This window comes from Larimichthys crocea, chromosome I (genome assembly GCF_000972845.2).
Source record: "Larimichthys crocea isolate SSNF chromosome I, L_crocea_2.0, whole genome shotgun sequence".
Lineage (NCBI taxonomy): Eukaryota > Metazoa > Chordata > Actinopteri > Sciaenidae > Larimichthys > Larimichthys crocea.
Genome location: NC_040011.1, coordinates 28,873,173 through 28,894,822, shown reverse-complemented (window position 1 = coordinate 28,894,822; position 21,650 = coordinate 28,873,173). Strand labels below are relative to the sequence as shown.

At 40.2% G+C, this 21,650-nt stretch overlaps 1 protein-coding gene across 4 annotated transcripts in view; it reads left to right on the top strand.

The window, feature by feature from the left end:
• mid2 (midline 2) overlaps positions 1–21,650 on the top strand; it is a 135,479-nt gene that overhangs the window by 77,611 nt on the left and 36,218 nt on the right. For 3 of the 4 annotated variants that reach the window (XM_027281912.1, XM_027281909.1, XM_027281906.1), the window contains 2 exons: positions 15,147–15,212; positions 16,633–16,728. In XM_027281912.1, the coding sequence (XP_027137713.1) occupies positions 15,147–15,212; positions 16,633–16,728 (162 nt within the window). The remainder of the gene's footprint in view (positions 1–15,146; positions 15,213–16,632; positions 16,729–21,650) is intronic. The other variant, XM_027281913.1, reaches the window with a different exon arrangement.

Sequence of the window (21,650 nt, the reverse complement as noted above, 5' to 3'; positions counted from 1 at the left end):
TATATCATAACAAAAAGTTATTCCCAACCTTGATTTTTACCTCATCACTGTCCCAGTGAGTAAGTATATCAACTCCTTATCTTGAGGGGAAAGTAAACTCCTACAAATGGATTTCTAAGCATGTGTGTGTTGTTTTGGCTACTGAGGAGAATTTCAGTCTCCCACACTGTTCCCCAACATCTCGCTCTGCCTCAGACACAGCTGCCTTGGACAGAAATGTACTTCAGTGCATTCCATTCCCATGAATCTCTGGTTTGCACATTCACTTTCACACAGACAACAGAGAGCACTATCATCCAACACAATGACACTGACATATACAGGATGTAGCATAGAAAGCCAGCAAAGTGCTGCATATACAGTAATACGCAGGCACATCTAAAACAAGTGATCGCCTGTAGAGTACATTTTGTACCCTACAGATTTGTTTTTGTGATTTCTTAAATGGCATGATGTTGTGTTTTTAATGTTCTCATAAGTATGCCAGTGTGCAGTTTTAAATTTATTTTGAATTTATAATTTACGCAGTTACATTTGTTGCACTTGCATCGTTAAGTATTAGTTTAAGAAACAGGAGAAAGGTTTCTGAAGGTCTTTCCATTTCTAATTACTCGACAGTGATTATTATGTTCCAAAAATGTCTATATCAGAGCTGCACCAGAAAATAAAATCTGTCAATCTGTTTTTTATATGCAACAGTTGTTTTTGACACAGAATACAAAATCTGTATAGCTTATACATTTGAAAAAATGGTCTCTACCTCCTTGTATTTAGCAGTTCAGGGCTGTTTTTCTCGCAGCATGAACTCTTGACCACAAGTCAGCCTGTGTCTACTGTGACAGGCACCAGACTCCCATAAGTTAGCCAGAGTTGGAGTGTTAGTCCAAGAAGTTATTTAGGTTTACAAGATTTTGGACAGAATCCTCCCTCGGGAGCTGAAAGGAGAGGAGTAGCAGGACAATATGACCGTGAAATGACTTTGCGAACTCAAGTTACCTTGGAGCTTGTTCATTTCAAAGAGATTGAGAACACAGGTTAACGGCACTGTGGCTCCTATGTCCCCCTCTTAAAGCCAATAAAAAGGTGTGCATTGATGCATGCTTAATAGCATGCAGAGCTTCTTTTATGGTTTCTAAAAAAAGGGACACATCACCTAGTATCTCTGGCCCGCATAGTGGTGACAGTAGCAGCAGCACCCTGTCCACTAAAGCTCCAAAGAGGAACACTCACAGCCAGGTGTACAACTGATCATTCATACAGCACCATAGAGACACTATCCGTATATTCAATTGGAATCTATGAGATAAAGAACATTTTTTTGACACGCATGAAATAGTCATACACATACCAGAGATACATATCACAGTCTATGTCTCATAAATGGCAATATATGCAGTATATACAGACACAAGCAGAATACACATAGACCTTCTCTGTATTTGATAGCACTGGGTTTTCCAGGCACCACTGTGCACCTTCTTTAGAGATTTCCCTTTGGAATACTACAACCAGCAGTGCTCATAAAAGCCATCAAGCTAATGCAATTACTTTTTTTATTACCGAGTCCTTCATTGTCCTATAACCCGGCCTCACTGAGAAGACGTCAGAGAGAAAAAAATGTTGGTTTTATTTCTTGAATTCTGCAGGTGGCTGTTTAATTTTAATTATGCATGATTTCAGGACAAAAGTTTGACTTCTTTTTGTACTTCATTATTATGTGTGCTCAGACCTTGTGTTTGTTGCATAACATCTGCTGAAAATCACACTCGAGGGGCGGTTGGTAGTGTAGTGGGTTAAGCGGCCGCCCCGTGTGTGGATTCTACAGACCTCGCTGCAGCTGGTTCCGGTTCGAATCCCGCATCGAACTGCCTTTACTCCCTCTCTCTCTGCTTCTTGTCTATCTTCAGCTGTCCTATCATTAAAGGCATAAAAAGCCCCAAAAAAATAATCTTAAAAAAGAAAATCACACTTGAGATTTGGTTCTCTAGGATGACAAATGTAGATGTGACATTGAACTCTAATTTACTGTGTCTACTGAACTTCATCCTCCCATTTCTGTCACCCAATGACCTGCAAGAACATCCCTGGAAGTTTTTGTTTAACTCATATTACGCAGAGGAAGTCCAGCTCTCCAGGGAGTCGTACATTTAGGAATTTCTGTTCCAGATATCGACGCCAGAAAGTCAACCACGTAGAATCACAGGAACGCAAGGAATGCGTCTTCCCTATTTGTGGCGAGCCCTGTTACCATCGCACTGTCCAGAGTAGTTCCCTGCACTATAACTCTGGTGTCAGCAATGCTAGAGTAGTGAAGCTGAGCCACAGCTAGGGTGAAAATGTGATTTTGCACTTGGCTGTCATCCCTTAAGATTTTTCATTTCTTTAAGTACACTGGGGCTGGGATTGTCAGCATGTACATTCATTGTAACATCACATCACAATGAGAGCCAAACCAATGTGTCTGAGGATATTGATCTGTTCGATAATAATCACAATTTTGCTTCCTGTTGTCATTGTCTCTGCTTCTCACATTTTCTTGCTTCCTCCTTGTCTTCATATAATCATCTCACTGCGGTGTCCATCACATTTTTTGGGCATCCTGCCAGCAGCTGGCACAGTAACAGATGTCATATATAGATGTTATGTAGCAGCCATCAGCACTAGTGTTACATGACCTCATCTATAAATACATGATAGTGACATGATTTACTGGCTGGCTTCCTGGCCACAGTCAGTCCAATTAGATATGGCAAAGTACAGTAGAGAGAAAGAGTAAATCACTTTGCCCACCTTGGAGGAAGCAAACCCATCTGTTATGGCAGACAGAGCCACTTTGATACTAATAGAGACACTCTGTCTTGTCACTGACCGCTGCCACCACATGTGAAGGGAAGGAGGGGACTGTTTTCTTCTTTTTTGTCTGAATTGTTGTGTGCATGTTGCCTGATGCGGCTTAGGCAGACGAGAGTCTCAGTTGAGCTGAATGCCTGCAGAGCCCAGTAGGGGGTCGCACTGGGGTGGGCAAGACAAAACCCTTCAGGGTGGAAAACACACTGTTCCTCGCAAAGGGGTTTCTATATGGCATAATCTACTATTAAATTCAATACCACTGAAACAGCAGAAAACATAAAGCTGCAGTTTCTCTATAACTCCAATGCTGCTTTTTTTCATGTGCCCTTTATGTACTCCAAGTAAATTTTAAACATTTATTCCTTGGAGCACAGAGCTCAGGGAACTCATTCTGTAAGTTACATGGCTACCAAATCATATTATTAACTGCTGTGCAAAAGTGAAGTTTTTAATCTGAAAGGCAAGGAAATAGAGTAGTACTTTGAGATGAGATCTGTCGAGATAAGCAAAATGTAAGCAAAAGAGAAAGAGAGGACTTTTTTCTTTTTTTTTTTTTTTGGAATCTAAATTTGAGACTGCAGTAAAATCAGCTTGGAATCGCGGTAGCTTTACGTCACAGCCTTCTGTGCCTCCCTTTCCCCACAAATCATGAGTCACTTACATTACTTTGCACGAAGATGCCTTTGAGCATGCGGCAGCCCCTAACGTTACATTTTGACACACATCACAACATGTGCTTCTCTGTGTGTTTTTAAGTGTGTTTACCCTCCTGCTGGTAGCACCAGTCTCATACTGTATGCTTGCAAAAAAAAAAAAAAAAAAAAAAAACGACTAGCTGTGTTGATCATAACCTTATCACACTCTCGCAGAACCAACCCACATTTCTGTAGTCCGCGAGCTCAGATGAACTTCTTTGGAGGTTTTACTGGAAGTTGACATGTATAAAGCGTTTTAGTTAGGAAAGTGTCACTCACACCAGATTTTTGTTCCTATTTTAAAAAGATTACATGTACAGCAGCATCAGGCGTCAAGATGATGAGTCCAAAGAGAGATGAGATTCATTTGTAGAATCATTACAGATCAGATAAAACAGTCGGACTGCAGCGTTACCATAAGCTGTTCTGTTATGTCCGCTTTGTGTCTTTAGGCAACTCTCCCAATAAAATATGTTAAATTTAAACCGAGAAGTAGAGATAGCGCTAAGTCTTAGAGACAGGACCCTTATTGTCGCAGTTATTTAAAAGTAGAGGACAAGAACATGAAGGTCACGGTTGAGAAACCTAGAAAGGGCGACAGCTGACGTTGTAGAAGAGCAGGAATGAAAAATCAGAAATGGCAGGGAGGCAGAAGCAAATAGTGGAGGCGGGAAAGAGAAAGAGAAGCTACCGGGATTCCACAATGTCGACATTCAGGATGATTCACTCATCATCGTTTAAGGTTTAAATGACAAGTCCTCACTTATACCCAACCTGCCTCCAGCAAACCTACAGGTGAGGCTTCAGCTGTCAACAGTCAATTTAACAGGAAATGGTAAATAGGTGAACTTAAGATTGTACTTTTTTTTTTCATTTTAGCATACGTATGGTACTTTATGAGGGGATTTTTGCAGAGTTGAGAAAAAATAATCTTGTGTGCTCGTATTTTTGAGGTATTTCCTTGACACTCCTGTGAAGTAACAGTGGTGAGACATGAAAGCAGAGATTTGCTGCACTGCCAGATGCCATTTAAAGCAGTAGTTTGATGTTTGTTTTTAAGAAATATGCTGATTAATGACTGGAAACAGATAGCTGGCTCTGTCCCAATGTAACACGACAACACTACATAACATCTGATTGCTAAAACTTGTAAATCTAAAGCTTCTTATCAACATCTTATATTTTGTTTCTTTAATCTATACAAAAACTGACCCCAATTAAACAGTAAATGGTCTTTTTTTACACTTAGGAATTGACAAATTACACCTTTTTAATTTAATCCTTAGAAAACACTGAGTTTAAGAGATGCCTTTACACACATTTTATTACCTTTGGACTGTGCTTGTTTGGCTTTTTCACTCCTGCTACCCGCTCCAGCTTTTTTTTTTTTTTTTTTTTAGACATGAGAGTGCTATTGATGTTTTTTATCTAACTCCTGGTAAGAGTGAAGCAAATGTCAAAGTATTGCTTTAAACAGCTATATGTCTGTCGGACAAACAGAAAAGGGAGCTGATAGTCACAGGGTACATGTTGATACAAGTGTCCAGATGCACGGAAAAAGAGATTATAAAGATGATGATGCCATTCCTAGAAAATCGTAATTTTTTTTTTTGCTAGAATCAGTTGCCTCTTCTAGGAACCCTAGAACAGAGGGGAAAGTGGGTGTGAAGACCATGTACCAGCTCAACCAGAAAGCCCTGTAAAGTGCACATGAATTTTCCACAGGCGCAAATGTGCTGCGGTCTATGTGACGGAAGTGAGATTATCCATTGTGTCACCTTGCCAGTAGTGATATAGCAAAAAGCCGTCAAGGACTCTCAAAGCTCTGGGGCCATGATGAAAACTTCACAACTGTCATGTCAGTTATTTATTGCATTTTCACAGGCAAACAGCTCTAAATCTCAGTCCTTCAGGGAATAAAACACCAACTGTTGTCTTGCAGTCTTCCCCAAAGGATTTCAGTAACTTTATGTTTTCCTTATAGAGAGAACATAAACATAATGCGGAGGACGCGAACCAGAGAACACCAAGCTAGGTGACACAAAATGAAATGAAAATATTCTAACAGCCTTGGTGTATTTTGGTTTTGATATATACAGTATATTTGTCACCTCCACATAAATGTGTCTTCTTTGACTCTCTCCCTCACGTTGGGTGGTGCTTATAGGCTTAAGGGGAGGTTTAACGAGAACAACACAGAGGTTAGAGCAAAGCATTCTTTTTGGATCAGCTAACCAGGCACCACTGACGGCTCTGCTTATCTCACCTCCCTGGTAACCCTGGCACGACGCTGGCTGCATTTGAAATCAAACAGGATTATAATATTTAATCAGAAGCGCATCCTGATTGTAGTTATTAAAGATGTCGCTATGAGATCCATGAAGCCAGTGTAGAGTTGCAAAGCTGATATGAAATTGCGTCTGAAATCTCCGGCTCCAGAGAGCGAAAAAAAAACAACACGTGGTAGTTTTATGCTTGTGCACGCATCTGCATTATTTACAAATACAAAACATACAAAACCGTCACCTTGGGATTTTCTGCACTCTTGTCTTGTGTCATGGCAAACATCTTCTGCAGAAGACACTTGTCTCTGTGTGTCAGCTGTGGTTCTCATTATGCTGTTATATCCGTGGGTGTCTTTACAGCACGTCTCTGTGGCCTCCTGTGGGGGGCTGCCCACCTGACTATACAGTTTTGTGCTTACACTAAAATATAATCTTTTTTTCACAGAGTTCATCACAGTTCAGATTAAATGTCACAGTCAAATAAAGTAGATTTGTTATCCTCCACTTAATTTCTAATTTCAAAAACATTTTGCTGGTGGGTAATATTTGTATCAGTGTTTACTAATGAGCGTTCTCAGTGAGCGTTTTGTGCATGACACATTTCTTTTGATTTTAGTTCATGCCGTGTTTTGCGCAGTTCATCATGTGTCTAAGAAACACTCAGTGAAGGGAAAAGATTTCAAAATTGAACCTTGGACTGCACTAAATGAAAATATAAAGTGTGTATGTCCTCATTATATAATGTATCACAGTACTTTGTTGATATTTTGCTGAATATTTTTCATTGTAGCAATGAGTCATGGTTTTAGAAACAGAGTCAAGCAATGGCCTCTGGGTCCCTATCAGTCAAAATGACTCAGACCCAACACCCTGCTCTCTCTGTTATTGCATTTTAGAAAATAAGGCAAAATGAATAACCGTGTCATATGAATATACCAATGAGCCGGCAGCTAGATCATTTTATTACAACCAATGAAATGTAACTGCACGACGACTGTATCTCTCTCTTGCTGCTGAGCTGTTGATCGCTCTCTCTTCTCCCTCCCTGTTTCTTTCTGTACTTCGTCTGGTTTTTCACGGAGCAGCTAAAGCAGGCAAAAATTAATTTGTGAATATGAAATCCATTTGCAGTGGAAACCAATGAGGGAGGAGGAGAAGTCAGCACAGCTCATCATGCCGCAGGCTGCCACTTGGAGCTGGTGCCGTGGGAGGTGAACGTAGAGGACAGGTGGTTTGTAACAAGCCATGGAAATCCTGCCTAATGAGCTGGGCTGTGTCCTTTCTGTCACACACGGCATCTAATTCCAACTCCAAATACTATTTCCAAAATATCTACAATACATAGTTTATGTATTTATTTATTTTATCTAGATACTGTGCACATTAATAAAACATATTTAAATTGCAAAACTTTTCCCAAAGTCTTGTTTCCATGCCCTAAAAGAAATTCAATACTGCTGACAAAATATCAGAATCATTTGGGTTATATGAGATTGTCAAAAGCATAACAATGTTCTGTAATATACAGTGGAACCACAACCAATTTGCCTGACATAGCAAAAATAAAAAGCTGGGTTTTTGTCAATAATGCTGTGGTGGCTGAACTGTTTCCACTCTGCAAATGGTGCCAAGGCTCTTGATTTTTCTTTGTTTTATTTTTGTTTTGTGTTATCTTTTTTTGTAAATACAAGGACAACAAGAAAGACAAAGAAAAAGCCTCTATAAGGCATCTGCTCTTCCACTTTCTCTGAGAGGTCAGAGGTAAAGGTGTTTGGGGACATCACAAGGATTAGCTGCATCGCTGAAGGGCACTTCAGTGAAGATGCTCATTGACTCAAAAGATTTATCCTGGATTATCTGGTTGGAGGGAAGCTTCCCTCCTGTTTAGGCCACTCTGCTGCTAATCAAAGCCTACATTTTAGGATGTGAAACATTTTAGGACCTTAAGGGTATTATAAAGCATTTTGGGAAGTTCAGTTATTACCCTTTGAGGTAGACTAGTTAAGTTACTAGAGTAAATCAATATCAATTTCACATCTGTGCATTCAATGCAGAGAAAACACTTGTTAAGCCTGTCTTATCACAATGTCTAAAAGCAGTGGGGCTGCTGGCAACTGCTGCCTTTCTTCTCCTTCTTGTGTTTTGTTCACATCCATCACATCAGGAGCACCAAGGTGTGATTTGATTGAATGAATACGGAATAAGGTCTGCTACACCTTTCTCTAAATCTCTTGATTTGATTCAACATTGTCATTGTTTGGATGGTTACCTGTGAGGTAAAACTTTCCAAGCAACAAATCAGACCCAGACATGCAAGGTGCATCTTGAGCAGTTCTTTCAGACCTTGTTCATTTTACTTGTATTGTGCACTTTGGGCCCTATTTAGAGCTACATGCTACATCAGATGTCAATCACAGATTAACAGAAATATCTAGGCAGCCTTTCCACAGCTGATTTAGGTCAGCTGCAGAGCTGTGCTCTCTGTGTCTCTGAATTTTACTATCAATATTGCACATAAACTTGTACACACTATAAATAACTCTAAATATCAATTTCTTACTCAGGACCCTGTTATTACTCTAGTAGCACTCAAAGCTACTCAAAGCTCTGCTATATGCTCTCTCTGCCCAAAGCAGCCAAACCTTTTCACCATGATGGTAATGTCTTCAGTCAGGAGTCACAATAGCTATAGCCCGAGTCTTGAGGACAGAAATATTCCTTATAGCCTCCAGCTAGTTGCACTACCCTAATGATATCATCTACTGTGGATCAGGGTGGACATGGATAACAAGGATTTGTTATGAGCTGCAGCGTGCAACTCAGATGATGAAACTATTTTGCAGATGCACTCATACCTCCTTATAAAATAGTGTCGGCTCTGGTGTGTGTGAGATGAAAATATTTCACAAATCAATGAATATATGAGGATTGCACACAGGCATAGAGTCCCAACAGCTTCAGATAGATGAGAAAGATCACATCAGTAAGATTGCAATTTAGACTTTGGCAACTTCTTTGTAAATTCCATTACAAGTCTGACATGCTCTTGAAATATGTGGTAAATTCACACATTTTTGGCATTAAACACCCACTGTAGGTCTAATTCATCGTTTAATATCAGTGTTGTCTCTAGCTGTCTCCTTTAGCTCTTCTGTTGGAAATGCAGAATACTCTACAGAGTGTTTGAAATCAATCCAACATGAATTCTGAACAATTATTCCAAATATTTAAATGATCACAGGACCCTGAAATACAATCAGATGTGAATATGGCCGCCATGCTGGCATCTCCAAAATATTTGAGAAAATGTGTTTAATCTGTCCAAAACCAATAATTACAATATTTCTGATAGCACTTGCAGCACATGCAGTTTTAAACCACAATAACATTCACATATGTTTTTAGCAACAGAAGACACTATTTTCCAAACTGATCTCATTGGGTTTGTGCACAGAATATGTGCTATGGTTGACAACCGCTGCTACCATGCACCCTGTTGATAGAAATTACATGAAAATATCAGTCAGGTTAAGTTGTTAGATTGTTTTGCTTTGTAGCAGCAGGAAAATATCTATGGCACTGAGTGTGAATACACCAAAAGAAAATAGAAGGAATGTTCTCTGGTTCTAGATATTGGACTCATTTGTCAGATGCTCTTGATTAATATATGAAATACCAAAGCGGTTATTGTAGTGCTGTATATTATTGATTATTTTTTGTTTTTTTGGTCTAGTGTTTCTCCATTTATAAGGTGCCCTCAATTACAACAACACACTAAGTGTATCACTGTTGGCTCAAACATCTAGTGAAAAAAAACATTCGCTCTCTCCATTAATCAGAGAGTCTCTTACTGTATGTATGTGTTATTTTACTTTCTCAGTATTAATCCATAAAGCTGAATTGCACTGTTCCAACAAGAATCCAGTGTAGGCTGACAAAAATGAAACAAAAAGATCCTTTAAGCCCATTCAACCATATCACTGTTTTCTACTAACCCCACTTCATCTCAGTCCAGCCCCCACTAATCCGCAGCATTAAATTCCAATCTCTTTGAATTCAAATATCACAGTATCCTCAGTCTGTAATCTCATATGAAATTGTTTAATAAAGGCCTCTAGAAAGTTAGGATGGTGATGATCTGGCGGTGATATGCCTTTGTTTCATGTAGCGTCTATTTCTGATTCTTATACTCGCATCCTTTCTTCTAGTTTTTACCAGTCCTGGATCAATCTGTCCCTGACCCAAACAAATAATTGGGAAGCTACAATAAAGGCACACACAGGCCCATGGGATATCCAAGAGTTTTATAAACAAAATCAAATGCCAGCTTGTGTCTGGCCTCTTTTCTGCTGTTCAGTAATCATGACAGTTCATTCCCTTTCAAATCTACAGTGACATTTCTTGATCCTAAAGCTGTCTACACATGATAAAAGCTTTGCTCTTAACTTGCTGTGAGGACAGGCGCAGAGCATTGTGCTTGAAGAAGCAAAGCACAGCATAGTCAGCAAAAATATATTATTCTTCTTCTTCAAAAAAAAATGTATGTAACAACCAAACAGCAACCCCAGTGGCTGTGAAATAAAGCCAACGAGGAATGGAGTGCCAAAAACTGTAGTTGCTGGATTGGCCAGGATGGTGGCGACCAGAGCTAACACATTTTGAGTTTCTCAGTGGCTCTTCAGCAATTTATGGGTTTCGTTATGTATACTACTTCCATATTTTATACTGTATGGTAACAACATGATAGGACCTACTGTTGCTGAGCTAATCTTTTCTGGTCACCAGCTGTTTATATCTATGTTTGTGATACAAAGTATGTCTACTTTCTTTGTGTATACCTGACTTAGCTAAATTACATAAACAGATTATATGTCCATTAACAAAGCTATTAGTTTTTCCATATGACCGGTGACATCTCACCATGCTTTACTTTTCATCTTAATATCGTTGTATATTTTTAATGTTGTGTTATAACATAAAGTTTGTTGCTATGACGTGATGGTATAACTTTGAGCGCAGTATTCTGTAGCAAGAGCCAAGGGTTGTACTTTCCCTAGTTGGGCGTCACTGTTCTCCTCATAGCACAATAATGACCCTGCCAGCACAGAGTGGTTTTACTGCTGATCATGAGTGGAGGCCTTAATCCCCTCATGTGGCTAAAAACCTGAATTACTATTGGATTTGTGTCCATTTAAGATGAGTTGTCCTCTTATGGGATGTGGGTAATTGGGATTCATAAAGCTGAGAGTGGTTGACTACAAGAGTAGACCTGCCCTTCCTTCCCTGCTTCTTTCTCCTGCTTTCTCCTGCCAACTTTATTCAAATTATCCCACAGAAACTGTTAATGAAAGCATCTTCTAGCTGTCTTCTCTCATTTATCACTGCATCCCCGCTGTGTCGAGATCCCTTGAACGTTTTCGCTTATGACTTGAAGGTCACGGCAGTTCATTCAAAGTTGAAAACTGATTTTTTTTTGTGTGTGTGTGTGTGTGTGTGTTGAACTGGCAGTAGAGGAACTCTTGCCTTGAATGACCCCACATGTTACCCAGGCAGAGCAAAAATGCATGAATGGACTGCTTTTAATAGTAAGACAGAAACTAAAAGACTTTTAGTTAGTCTTAAGTATCCCTGTGATCTCATTAATTGGGCCTGAGCCAGCAGGTTATGAGACAAGCCTCACTCCTTGTTTGTTATACCCAGCTACAGTTCTTTGGCCTCAAGAGTTCTGCCCTATGGAATATTATCCTCACACAAAAAACCTGGTTTCCCAGAAGGCTTGTGTTACTGACACATCCAGACTCTGAAAAGCCTCTTGTTAACAACAGCTGTAAAGTGAGCTTGTTCTATTCTATTGCTCTTTCTCGAGTTTAATCTCTCCCTCCTTCTTTTGCTTTCATTTCTGTTTTTCTTACTGTCTCCATGTTTCTCTTGTGCATAGGAGGATCCCGAATTAATTAAAAGAAAAAGACTTTGAAGTTGGATACTTAGCCTCAGGGCTTTCTGTTCCATTTTTGTTGTGGTGTCGGCAGAATTTTTGTTGTTACATTGTCGTAACAACCCAGAGATTCAGCTACTGGACATTGTCATCTAATGAGGCAACTGATGCAGTGCAGCATCAAAACCCTGTGTACTATTTTCTTGTATGTGGAATAACACTTGTGTCCACTTTTCTCACAGTCTCTTATCCAATTTTTTTGTGATTACATTCATAAACTTGAATTTGACCTCAGATAAAAGTCGTTTAATGTCCCTGTAGCAAAGTAACAATGAGTTCAGCCAGTGCCTCAGGTTGGGGAGTAACACATTACACTGTAATTAAATTACCATAATATGGATTTCCAGCTGTTAATTTGTCACAGTTACTGTCACAGTACTGAGGCACAACACAGTCACAGTTTGTGATTGGGTAGTAATGTGTGTATTTGGTCACCAAATCAACTTATTTCTTCTTATTTGTGATGTAATTCTGTGTAATTTCATTGTTCAGTGACTTGAATTGAACTACAGTTGCAGACATATACAGAGTGTATTCAGTAAACCATCGTACGCAAGTCTCCTGCTAGAAAGGTTTTTTTTTTTGCTCCCACAATTTTTTTCTCCAGTCTCTGTAGCTAGACTGTAATATAAATATGGATAGAAGAGAAATGGGATCATCTGTAAAGGAATGAGACCCAGGAGCCCCTCAACACAATGAAGTCATATGGGGGTGGTGATCTAAACCAATATGATGGGCTGTCAGCAGCTGCAGTTGTAACTGTGCCTAGACGGACAGAATAAGGACTGAAGTAGCGAGGCACAGAACGAGGGAGGAGACAGAAAGTCAGCTTAAAGAGAGCGGAGACACACCATAGAAAAGAGAGATAGGTAGAGAATGACAGAAAGACAGATAACAAGGGAAAAGAGAGCCACAAAAGAGACAGAAGCCTGAATTAGAAGGCAGGCCAGGCTGGAGCCACACTGCCAAGCTGCCCCTCTCAGCACGGGACTGGTGCCTATTTCCATCCCATCAACCCCCTCCATCTCTGTTCACTCTGTCTGTTCATTCTTTCATGACATGCCACGTCCAAAGCTGAAGCAGTGAATGAATGATATTACCTTATGCTAATAGCCCTGCCTACCCCAACAAGCCCTATTGTGTGCCTCAAGCAACTGAAATGCAATTCGGCACTCATTTCTGCTTGGCTTTTTTTTCCCGCTCCATTTAAACATGTCATCCATCCTTCTTTCACGCCTGTTTATTGACTCTATACTACTTACCACTAGTGGAGATTTATGCATCATAAGATTTAAAAACATTATGATTATGAAGATTTGGTGCTCCCAGTTTCAGAGTGTATTTGTTATGTACATGTATATTTGTTATGATTATATTACTTATGATCAAAAACTAGGGACTTGACAGCTGTACTACTACAGCAGGTGCAACAACAGCATCTCTTCTTAGCATCTTCCACAAGCATCCTGTTCGATCTCTTTGCTTCTGTCATGCTCTGCTTTTGCTGGTCCTGGTCATGTTGCCCACTCCAGTTCTAGTACCCATTCCAGCATGGCTCCTCGTCTGTATCCCCGTCCCTGTACTCCAGTACACTGGTACTGTGGTAACAGTGAAAATACTGACAATTGCCCAGTCCAGGCAAGCATGGCTAACTATATGAGCTAACAGCAGCTACAATTTGCAACAGTTTACTTCACTGTCCATCTGTAAATCACCGAGAGCTGAGGCGGAGCAGCTGGGAAAAACGCATATAGTTTAACCAAAATTAGTGGCATAGTTAATGTCGTCTGCCGTAAAGCCTTATTCACTTCTTGCAGGTGATTGTACCCGGAGCGGGAACAGAATAGGAATGGCAGAGGCACCATTCACTCAATTACAAGTCAGTGGAGCATCAGATTGATTTTAAATCAGTTATTTTATGGTAGAAAAGTTTCATAATGTTGCTTCGAAACAAGCTGTGCACACAAACTAGCTCTTACTTAGAGGTTGTACCCAGTAACTTCAAGGTGTGAAGGTACTCGGTTTGGACGAATTGTGGAGAACAAAGCTAAATATTAAAATATAAGCAGGACTACATCATTTTTTGCTGCTTGTAATGAAGATGCATCTGTCCCGTGCTAGGTAGCATGTATTAGCACAAACCCTGCTATTTTTATATACATATTGCCGACTGTACCTACACGGAAACATGTTTCCATCCAAGTAGGCATATACAGCTTTCCTCCTGAGGTCTCAGTATCAGTGTGAACTTGTGTTGTACAATTCAGGGAATGCAACAAGCGTTCTTGCTTGTTGCCGGGTTTCTATTAGCCATGCAGGTATTTGTCACAGCTTATTGCCAATATTGATGTCTTCCATCCAGTTGCAATCACAATAAGCCATCATATCATAAACCCTTGCTTGGGTTGACATTTAATCTAGGCACCCCCTGCAAGTCACCGACACTTTTTGGCACCTTTTCCCACCCGCTGCATTACTTTTCTGCCTCCATTTCTTTATTACTGTGTTTTTCTCTGCTCTCATTCTCTCTATCTCTGAGTCTTTGATGTCTGTTGTGTGTTTTAATGAGTTTGTTGTTGACGGTTCCTCTGCTTCCCCCCCCTCTCTCTTTCACTCTCTTGCTCTCTGCCACTCAATCTGTAAGCTGGGCTGAAGCCACGGGAATGCCAACACAAGTTAGGCGGCATCCTACACACATACAACAGACTTTGTGCTGTTACTTATAGAGGGTATAGAGGAAGTATTAATAGATCAGTTAACATCTGCATGCAAAGAGGCATATGCGTATTACTGACATGCATGCTCAAATGTGTAATAAATGTATGCAGATGCATCTACTGAGTCACACACATAAAGACGGGCAGAAACACACACACATGCATGTATGTAGAGAACAGAGGAGTTTGTCTCACTGCAGTCCCATGGGAGGCAGCTGTGTTCTGATGTATTAATCATCTTCGTCTCCAGCTTGCTAATTAATGACCCATCTGTCCCCTTTCACTGATGTTCCACTTCAAACTCTCTCATACAAAAACACACGCACACGGAGCTGCGACACAACAACCAACTGCTCGTTCCAGTGATGTAACTCCAGCACCAGCTTCAGGGTTACAAATATTAAAAGACACCTTGAGCCGCACTGTTTCATATGCATTCAAGACCATGTATAAGAACATGAGAAGAGTGCCTGTGGAAACTTTTATCAGAAGGAGTTCTCCTCTTCAGTTGCTTTGCGATTAGGTGGCAGATGTTGTGCGACCAGGCTTGTCTTGTGTGTACGTTTATGTGTGCACTTATGTGGGTGTATGTGTGTGTTCGTAGGCTTATCAGGTGAGCCCGGGCAGAGTGTCAGATGCGGTAATGGAGGCTTCAAAGACAAGCGCTGCGGTGAGTTCCCTGGCTGCCTTTTACCAATCCCCTACCCCTGTTCCCTCATCCTCCCCTATCCCTACTACTTGGACCCAGAGAGGCAGACAGGCGCACAGGCAGAAACCTGGATGGATAAGGATGGGATGCAGGAAGGAAGATAAGCAAAGAGATAAATAATTAAGCGAGTGCAAAGTCAAACAGACAACAGGCAGACAGAATGAATCAGGTTGAGCGACAGGCAGAGGAGATACTGGAAAGCAGGGAGGCTGCCTGACAGAGACAGAAAGAGAGGTACAGTCAGAGTCAGAATCGTGGCCAGGTGCTCGTCCAGCCCACCTCCCTTTCACTTGCATGAGTAGAGCTACTTCAAACACCCGCCGCTTGTCTGCTGCTTTGTTCTGCTGTTCTCTTTGCAGCTGTGGTTGTTGTTGTTGTTGTTGTTTTGATGCTCATCGTCGCCTCCGCCGCCATCGCTGATTTGCTTCCTTTGAACGGCAGTTCTATTTCTGGCTCGCTATCTGCTTGTTTCCATTTTCATCTTTTGTACTGTATATGTGTTTGAGTGAGTTTATTTATGGGGGCGTGTACGTGCGTGTCTTTTGTTTTGCGTTTGACAAACAGTCACAGTTACTGGATAGTAATTGAGTCTTTGATCATTAATATAGCCAGTGGAGGTTGATCAGTTAAAATTTTCAGGCATCATATGGTTGATGCATGATAAGGTCAGGCAGTTAAATTCTCATATTAGAGACAATGCATTAGGAAATAACGCTGATTCACTGTATAAACACACAATGTTTGTTTGTAGCTGTTAAGTAAGACTCAGTAAGACTTTTTTCCGTCTTTTTTTCTGATTTTAGCTGAATTCATACATTATGTCACGTTTTAAAGTGTGAAACATTGTAAACTCTCAAAGTGTGATTCTGTGATTCAACATGCTTTCCTAAAAAACATATTAGCACATTTTTAGTTCATTGTTTCATGATCACTGTGGTACCAGGACTTTTGATGCCATTTGGACCTATTTACTAAATCATGTTAAAGGACTGTTTACCTGACAACTGCAGTTATACATTTGTGAAGAAACTGTTTTGCATGAATTTCAGTTGCTATAAAGCAACTCAGGCCGTGGTGGATTATATATCATTGATATGGAAAGGGAGAAGGCAAACGTAATACAGTGTGTAAATCATATCCTAATGGTGACCACTTATTGAGTATCACACATCCAATATTTTCCTTGTGTTGTAGCTGAACAATAGTAGTAGAAGTAATATACAGTACAAGTGCTTTTACTTTATATTTTGTGATGTGATGTTAAGAGATTATTATTAATAATAAGACAGCTATATATGCTAATGTTTGGTCTTGTTTCCTTGTTCCTGTTCTTCCTCCTCTGCCCTTTGGTCTGGTCCTTCCTCCTTCTCCCTTCCAACAGCAAACCCTGGAAAACAATCTGACCAACCTTGTGAAGAGGAATAGTGAACTGGAGAACCAAATGGCCAAACTGATCCAGATCTGCCAACAGGTTGAGGTATGCAACATGTATCTATGTTTGTATGCTGTTAGGTGAAGGCCTGAAAGTTATACAGTTATGTTGAATTCTCCATTTATTTACATATGGAGGTTGCCTTGTTTGTTAGCAATCATCATTATAGTCAGGGGACAGGGTCAGATACAGGATGACAGGCTTGGAACTCATACAGATTCTTAATGAGGGAAACTTCAGCTGGGTAAAAATTGGCACACAAGTAGAGCCCCAGGTGGTTACTCAACACAACTTAGTTCCACTGCCACATCATTAAAGCTATCCTGGATATTAGCTGTCTCTCATCGAGCACCATCAACGCATCAATCTTCAGACACAATCTCATGAGAAGCCTTGGTCTCACTTTTTATTTCCAATCCTATGAACAAGTTTTGAGGGTTAGGATACATGAGTCTCTATCTCTCTCTCTCTCCCTGAGAGACACATTAACACCCAAGTCTGTCACTATTATTGAGTGTATACCGCTAACTGCCTTAGCAATTGGCGACTGCTCTAAAGCTCCTAACACTCTGTCTCTCACACTGAAACACATCTGATTGAAGAAGTACAGTGAAAGAAATTGGACCATAATCCTTTTTTTCTTTTAATGGCTACCACTCCTCCTGGATCAGGACTTAGGTCTTTCAATTGCCCTCACATGCTGTATCAAATATTGATTAGTCTTAACATTATATTTTATATCTAGTGTCTAAAACTAAAAATCTATTCGTGCAGAATCATCATGTTATCAATCATTTGATCCAGTAACTGATGGAAAGCAACACCTTGACCATTAAAAAAAAAGATACCAGTTAAGGTTTTAGTGACCTCTTGTATTTTGCCAGCGGTAGCTCTCCAAACAATCTGACTCAAACAATGACTCAAGAACAAAGGATGAGCTGGAGTAGCTCTCAGCAACCATCCACCCTCAAACTGTTCAATGGGGTCAGTTATGTAATTCGGAAAACTTCAAACATTGGAATGACCACTTCACTTTGGGGGGTGGGGGGGGCTGGCTTTCTCTAGCAGCTCATTGTCTCAACTGTAGCTTTTTATGAAGTTATCTTTTGTCTTCATGCTTTTCACTGTGTTGGATATATGTTTTAGGATGAATTACTGTTGCAACAACACAACAACAGTTTAATTCCCACTAGTGCCACCCATACAAGAAATATATGCTCCCATGTCAAAGCAGATAAGATTACGTGTCAAACGCCATATATCATGCAAGAGGAAACTTTATTTGACTTGTCACAAGCCGGTAATTTTTCACAGCTCACCTGGTTTGATTTAGTGACAACCTTGGAGGAGTGTTTGCACTCCGGTGTCCTAGCGTGAATCCTATCCTGTCTGCAGATTACAGCTCAGCCAGTCTCATCACTGCTGACCTCTTCCATTTGGGCTCATGCTGTGATTTAATGGAGGTAATGTTTGAATCCAGCCAGAGAGTACTAATGCATAGTGCTGCCTGCGCTGCATCGTTGACATGCACAAACACACGCACACATTTTTATAATTTGTCTTGATGCACTCATTCTTAATAAACACCATCATTTCTCGATGAGATTTGACATTAATGGCCACAGAGGACAAATGCACTTTGGTGCACCATCACTCTGTTTTGCTGTTCACTACTTATTAGCAGGGCCTGACTCCATTTTCTCAAATTCACTCTGAGGTCCACAACACACAACTCCTGCAGCTGCTCAGCCAATCAAAATTAAATGATGGCTGCGTGATTCATTAAGTGTAGACAAACTGTTCATCAGCGGTGTACAGACAGAAAAAAAATGTCTTCTTTTGTCTGCATGCCGATGTTGTGCCACCTCCAAACAACAACAGCAGAATCTCATGACTTATTCATCAAAAAGAAATGAGGAGCAATAGCATGGAGGGGAAACATGCTCCATTGACTCTTAGGCAAATTATTAAAATAAACTATGTTTTCCTGCCCTGTTTGTATCCATTCAGAGCTATCCTCCTGTGTGATGTCAGTGTCAAAAGGCTAGTTTAATTATTGTTGGGAGAGCGTAACGTTTTCATGTGAGTAACGTGCACTGAGAGGAGGGCGATGAGGACAAATGAGGAGGGGAAGATGGAGAAAGATGGAAATCAGAAAAGGAGGCAAGCAGCAAAGAAGGGGGAAGGGAAAGAGCAGAGTTGAGAGGGCAAGCAGAAAAAAGAGGAAAAGAGGATGTGAGTGTAAACGTGACAACCAATGATATTTTGACCAAAACAGATACACAAGCACTGTGCAGAAGAAGACACTTAGGAATAATGCAATACAACATAGACAGAAAGTTTAAAAATGAAAGAGGTTTGGTGGAGTGAGAGAAGTTAGTGCAAAGTAAAAAACCTCTGATGGGTTTTGAGCATGACCTGGATTCCTCTCCTTGCATCATAGTGTATTGGTGCCAAAGATATGATCAAACACAGTGTGAATCAGCTTTCAGTGTGTCAGCACACACAGCAGAGATGCAGCCCCCGTTCTCGTGGGGTTCTCTTTAGGGAGTTATCTTGTCTTCAGTCTTAGAAAAGATGCGATGACTTGATGGTGTGTAGGATGTTTTCCTTTTTAAGAGTCCTCTCTTCTTATCACAATATTTGGTGGATGGTTGTTAAATCTGCTGCTCTGCTTAATGACATTAGAATAATTCTTGAGAACGATAAGAAAATTGCCTGATACTTAAGCATTTGCAATCATGGCTGTGGAGCTAACACACATCACTGTTATTCATTGAATGCCAGGTAGCTGGCAGGATATTAATAGGCAGCAGAGAAGAGACACTCGGTGAGGCTGTTTGGCAACGAGGATTTCCCAAAAACAAACTGCCTGATATTGAACAGATGCTGATATAATGGCAACTGAAAGTGCAGAGCCAAAGTAAAGCCAAATAAAGGCTGAAATGATACAGTTAACTTGCATATTGTTTGTGTCAATATGTAAAGCTGTTTTAAAGCTGTGTAAGATTTAGGAGTATTTATTGGCAGGGATGGAATATAATATTTCTTAGTATGTTTCCATTATTATATAATCACCTGGAAATAAGAATTGCTGTGTTTTCGTTGTACTATGAGCCCTTTATATCTATAGTGAGAGCAGGTCCTCTTTCATGGAGTCAGCCATGTTGAACCTCTAGGTGCCACTAAATCCTACACACTGGACCTTTCAAATACTAAAATATGTTAATTTGTGCAGACTTGGTGTGACCTTTGATACCTATTGCACATCACTGTTTGAAAAATCTCTGTTTCTGTCTCTCTCACAGGAAATCTGTGTTAATTTGCATGTGTTGCCTCATTGCCCATATTTTTTTTTTAAAATGCGTTGGCACTTTACTAGCAAAACCCTGCTGTGTTTTGTAACGTTTAATAATATGTCCTAAATTCATGGCAGCCACCATTTGGTAGTTTTTCCCCTCCCTTGTTAAAATGGACATCTCAAAGGATGCACGCTGATATTTCTTGTTACAACTTGTACAGATTTTCATGTGAATCCCAGAGATACTTCTCTTCCATACATAATACTCTATGTCCCTAAAGGCTTGTGCACTTGAGACTTGGAACTTTGTCAGTGTTGTAAAGTTCTTGATTTTGCATTTAACATCACTCTCATCTGAAGTCATCTTGCAACTAGACAGTTTGTCAGACTTTCCTCTTTCTATCCTATTCTGTCCCGTTTTATCTCACTATTACTCTCTTTATTTGTGCTCACTCAGGCGGTGATTCAGCTAATCCTCCTGAAATTCTGTTGAGATTCTGTTGTGATGAGGCATGTTCGTTGCCGGCGTTTAATGAGGGCACTCCCTAATAAATCGTAGGTCGCCTAGCTCTCAGACTGTACTCACAGTAGGGAACACATCATCTAGACACAGCTAATGTGGAGTAAGCATTGTTTGTGGAAGCAGGCAAAGCAGCAGCCTGTTTTTCCAACCGCTGGAATAGTGTTGCCAGGTGGGAGAACACTAAATTACCTCACTATTGTGAGTGTGTGTGTATTAGGACTGATGGAAAAAGGAAATAATCACATCAGACACAAGTCTAGTGGGTTTAAATCTTCAGACATGTATGTCTACTGATTAAACAATGAGATCTTAGTTATTTGCAAAGACCTGTCTAAATTCATGTACACTGAAGCTGATCCCACTGTGTGTAGAATATCAAATAGCTGTGTGGAGATGGCTACAATGCTGCCCTAATCCTTTGTATCAGATCTCATTCCACAGGAGCATCAGTGAGATCGAACAGTCTGTTTGTCTCTAAAGCCCACTGGCTCCACTTTCAGGCAAAGGTGAGGATATTAATACAGCAGGATAATGCCATAAGACTAAATAAAATTAGTGGCTTCACACAGTTGCTGTATAGTGTAAAGTTTTTACTAGGGCTGTCAAATGAACGCATTCATTTCGATTAATTCATTATAGAAAAAATAAGCTCATTCTTTCATAAGCTCACAAATACAGGTATAAAAATAAATAAATAAATAAACAGGTATTTCGTCATTAACCAAAGTATTGAACAAATTAAATTGTGGCTCACGATAGCCTTTAGAATGAATCTTCTGGGATCTATGAATCTCTGTACAAGATTTTCTGCCAATGTATCCAGTAGATGTTGAGATCTTTTACAGGATAAGTGAATACTTTGACTTCATGATGGCACATCAGGATGTCTCCTCTGGGCACCATGAATATCTGTACAAATTTTCATGGCGATCCAGCTAATAGTTGAGATATTTCAGTCTGGACTGTACAGGAAAGTGGGGGGCCAGCCGACAAGAGATTGGTATTGCCACCCCTACATTATCTGACAATATCCATGAATTGAACAAGTGATTCATGTTTTTTTTATATAAATCAGCTTTGCATATAAAAGTTTAAACGAACTCTTGTTCAGCTTTAAAAGCCAGTCTTTAAATTCATCGCCAG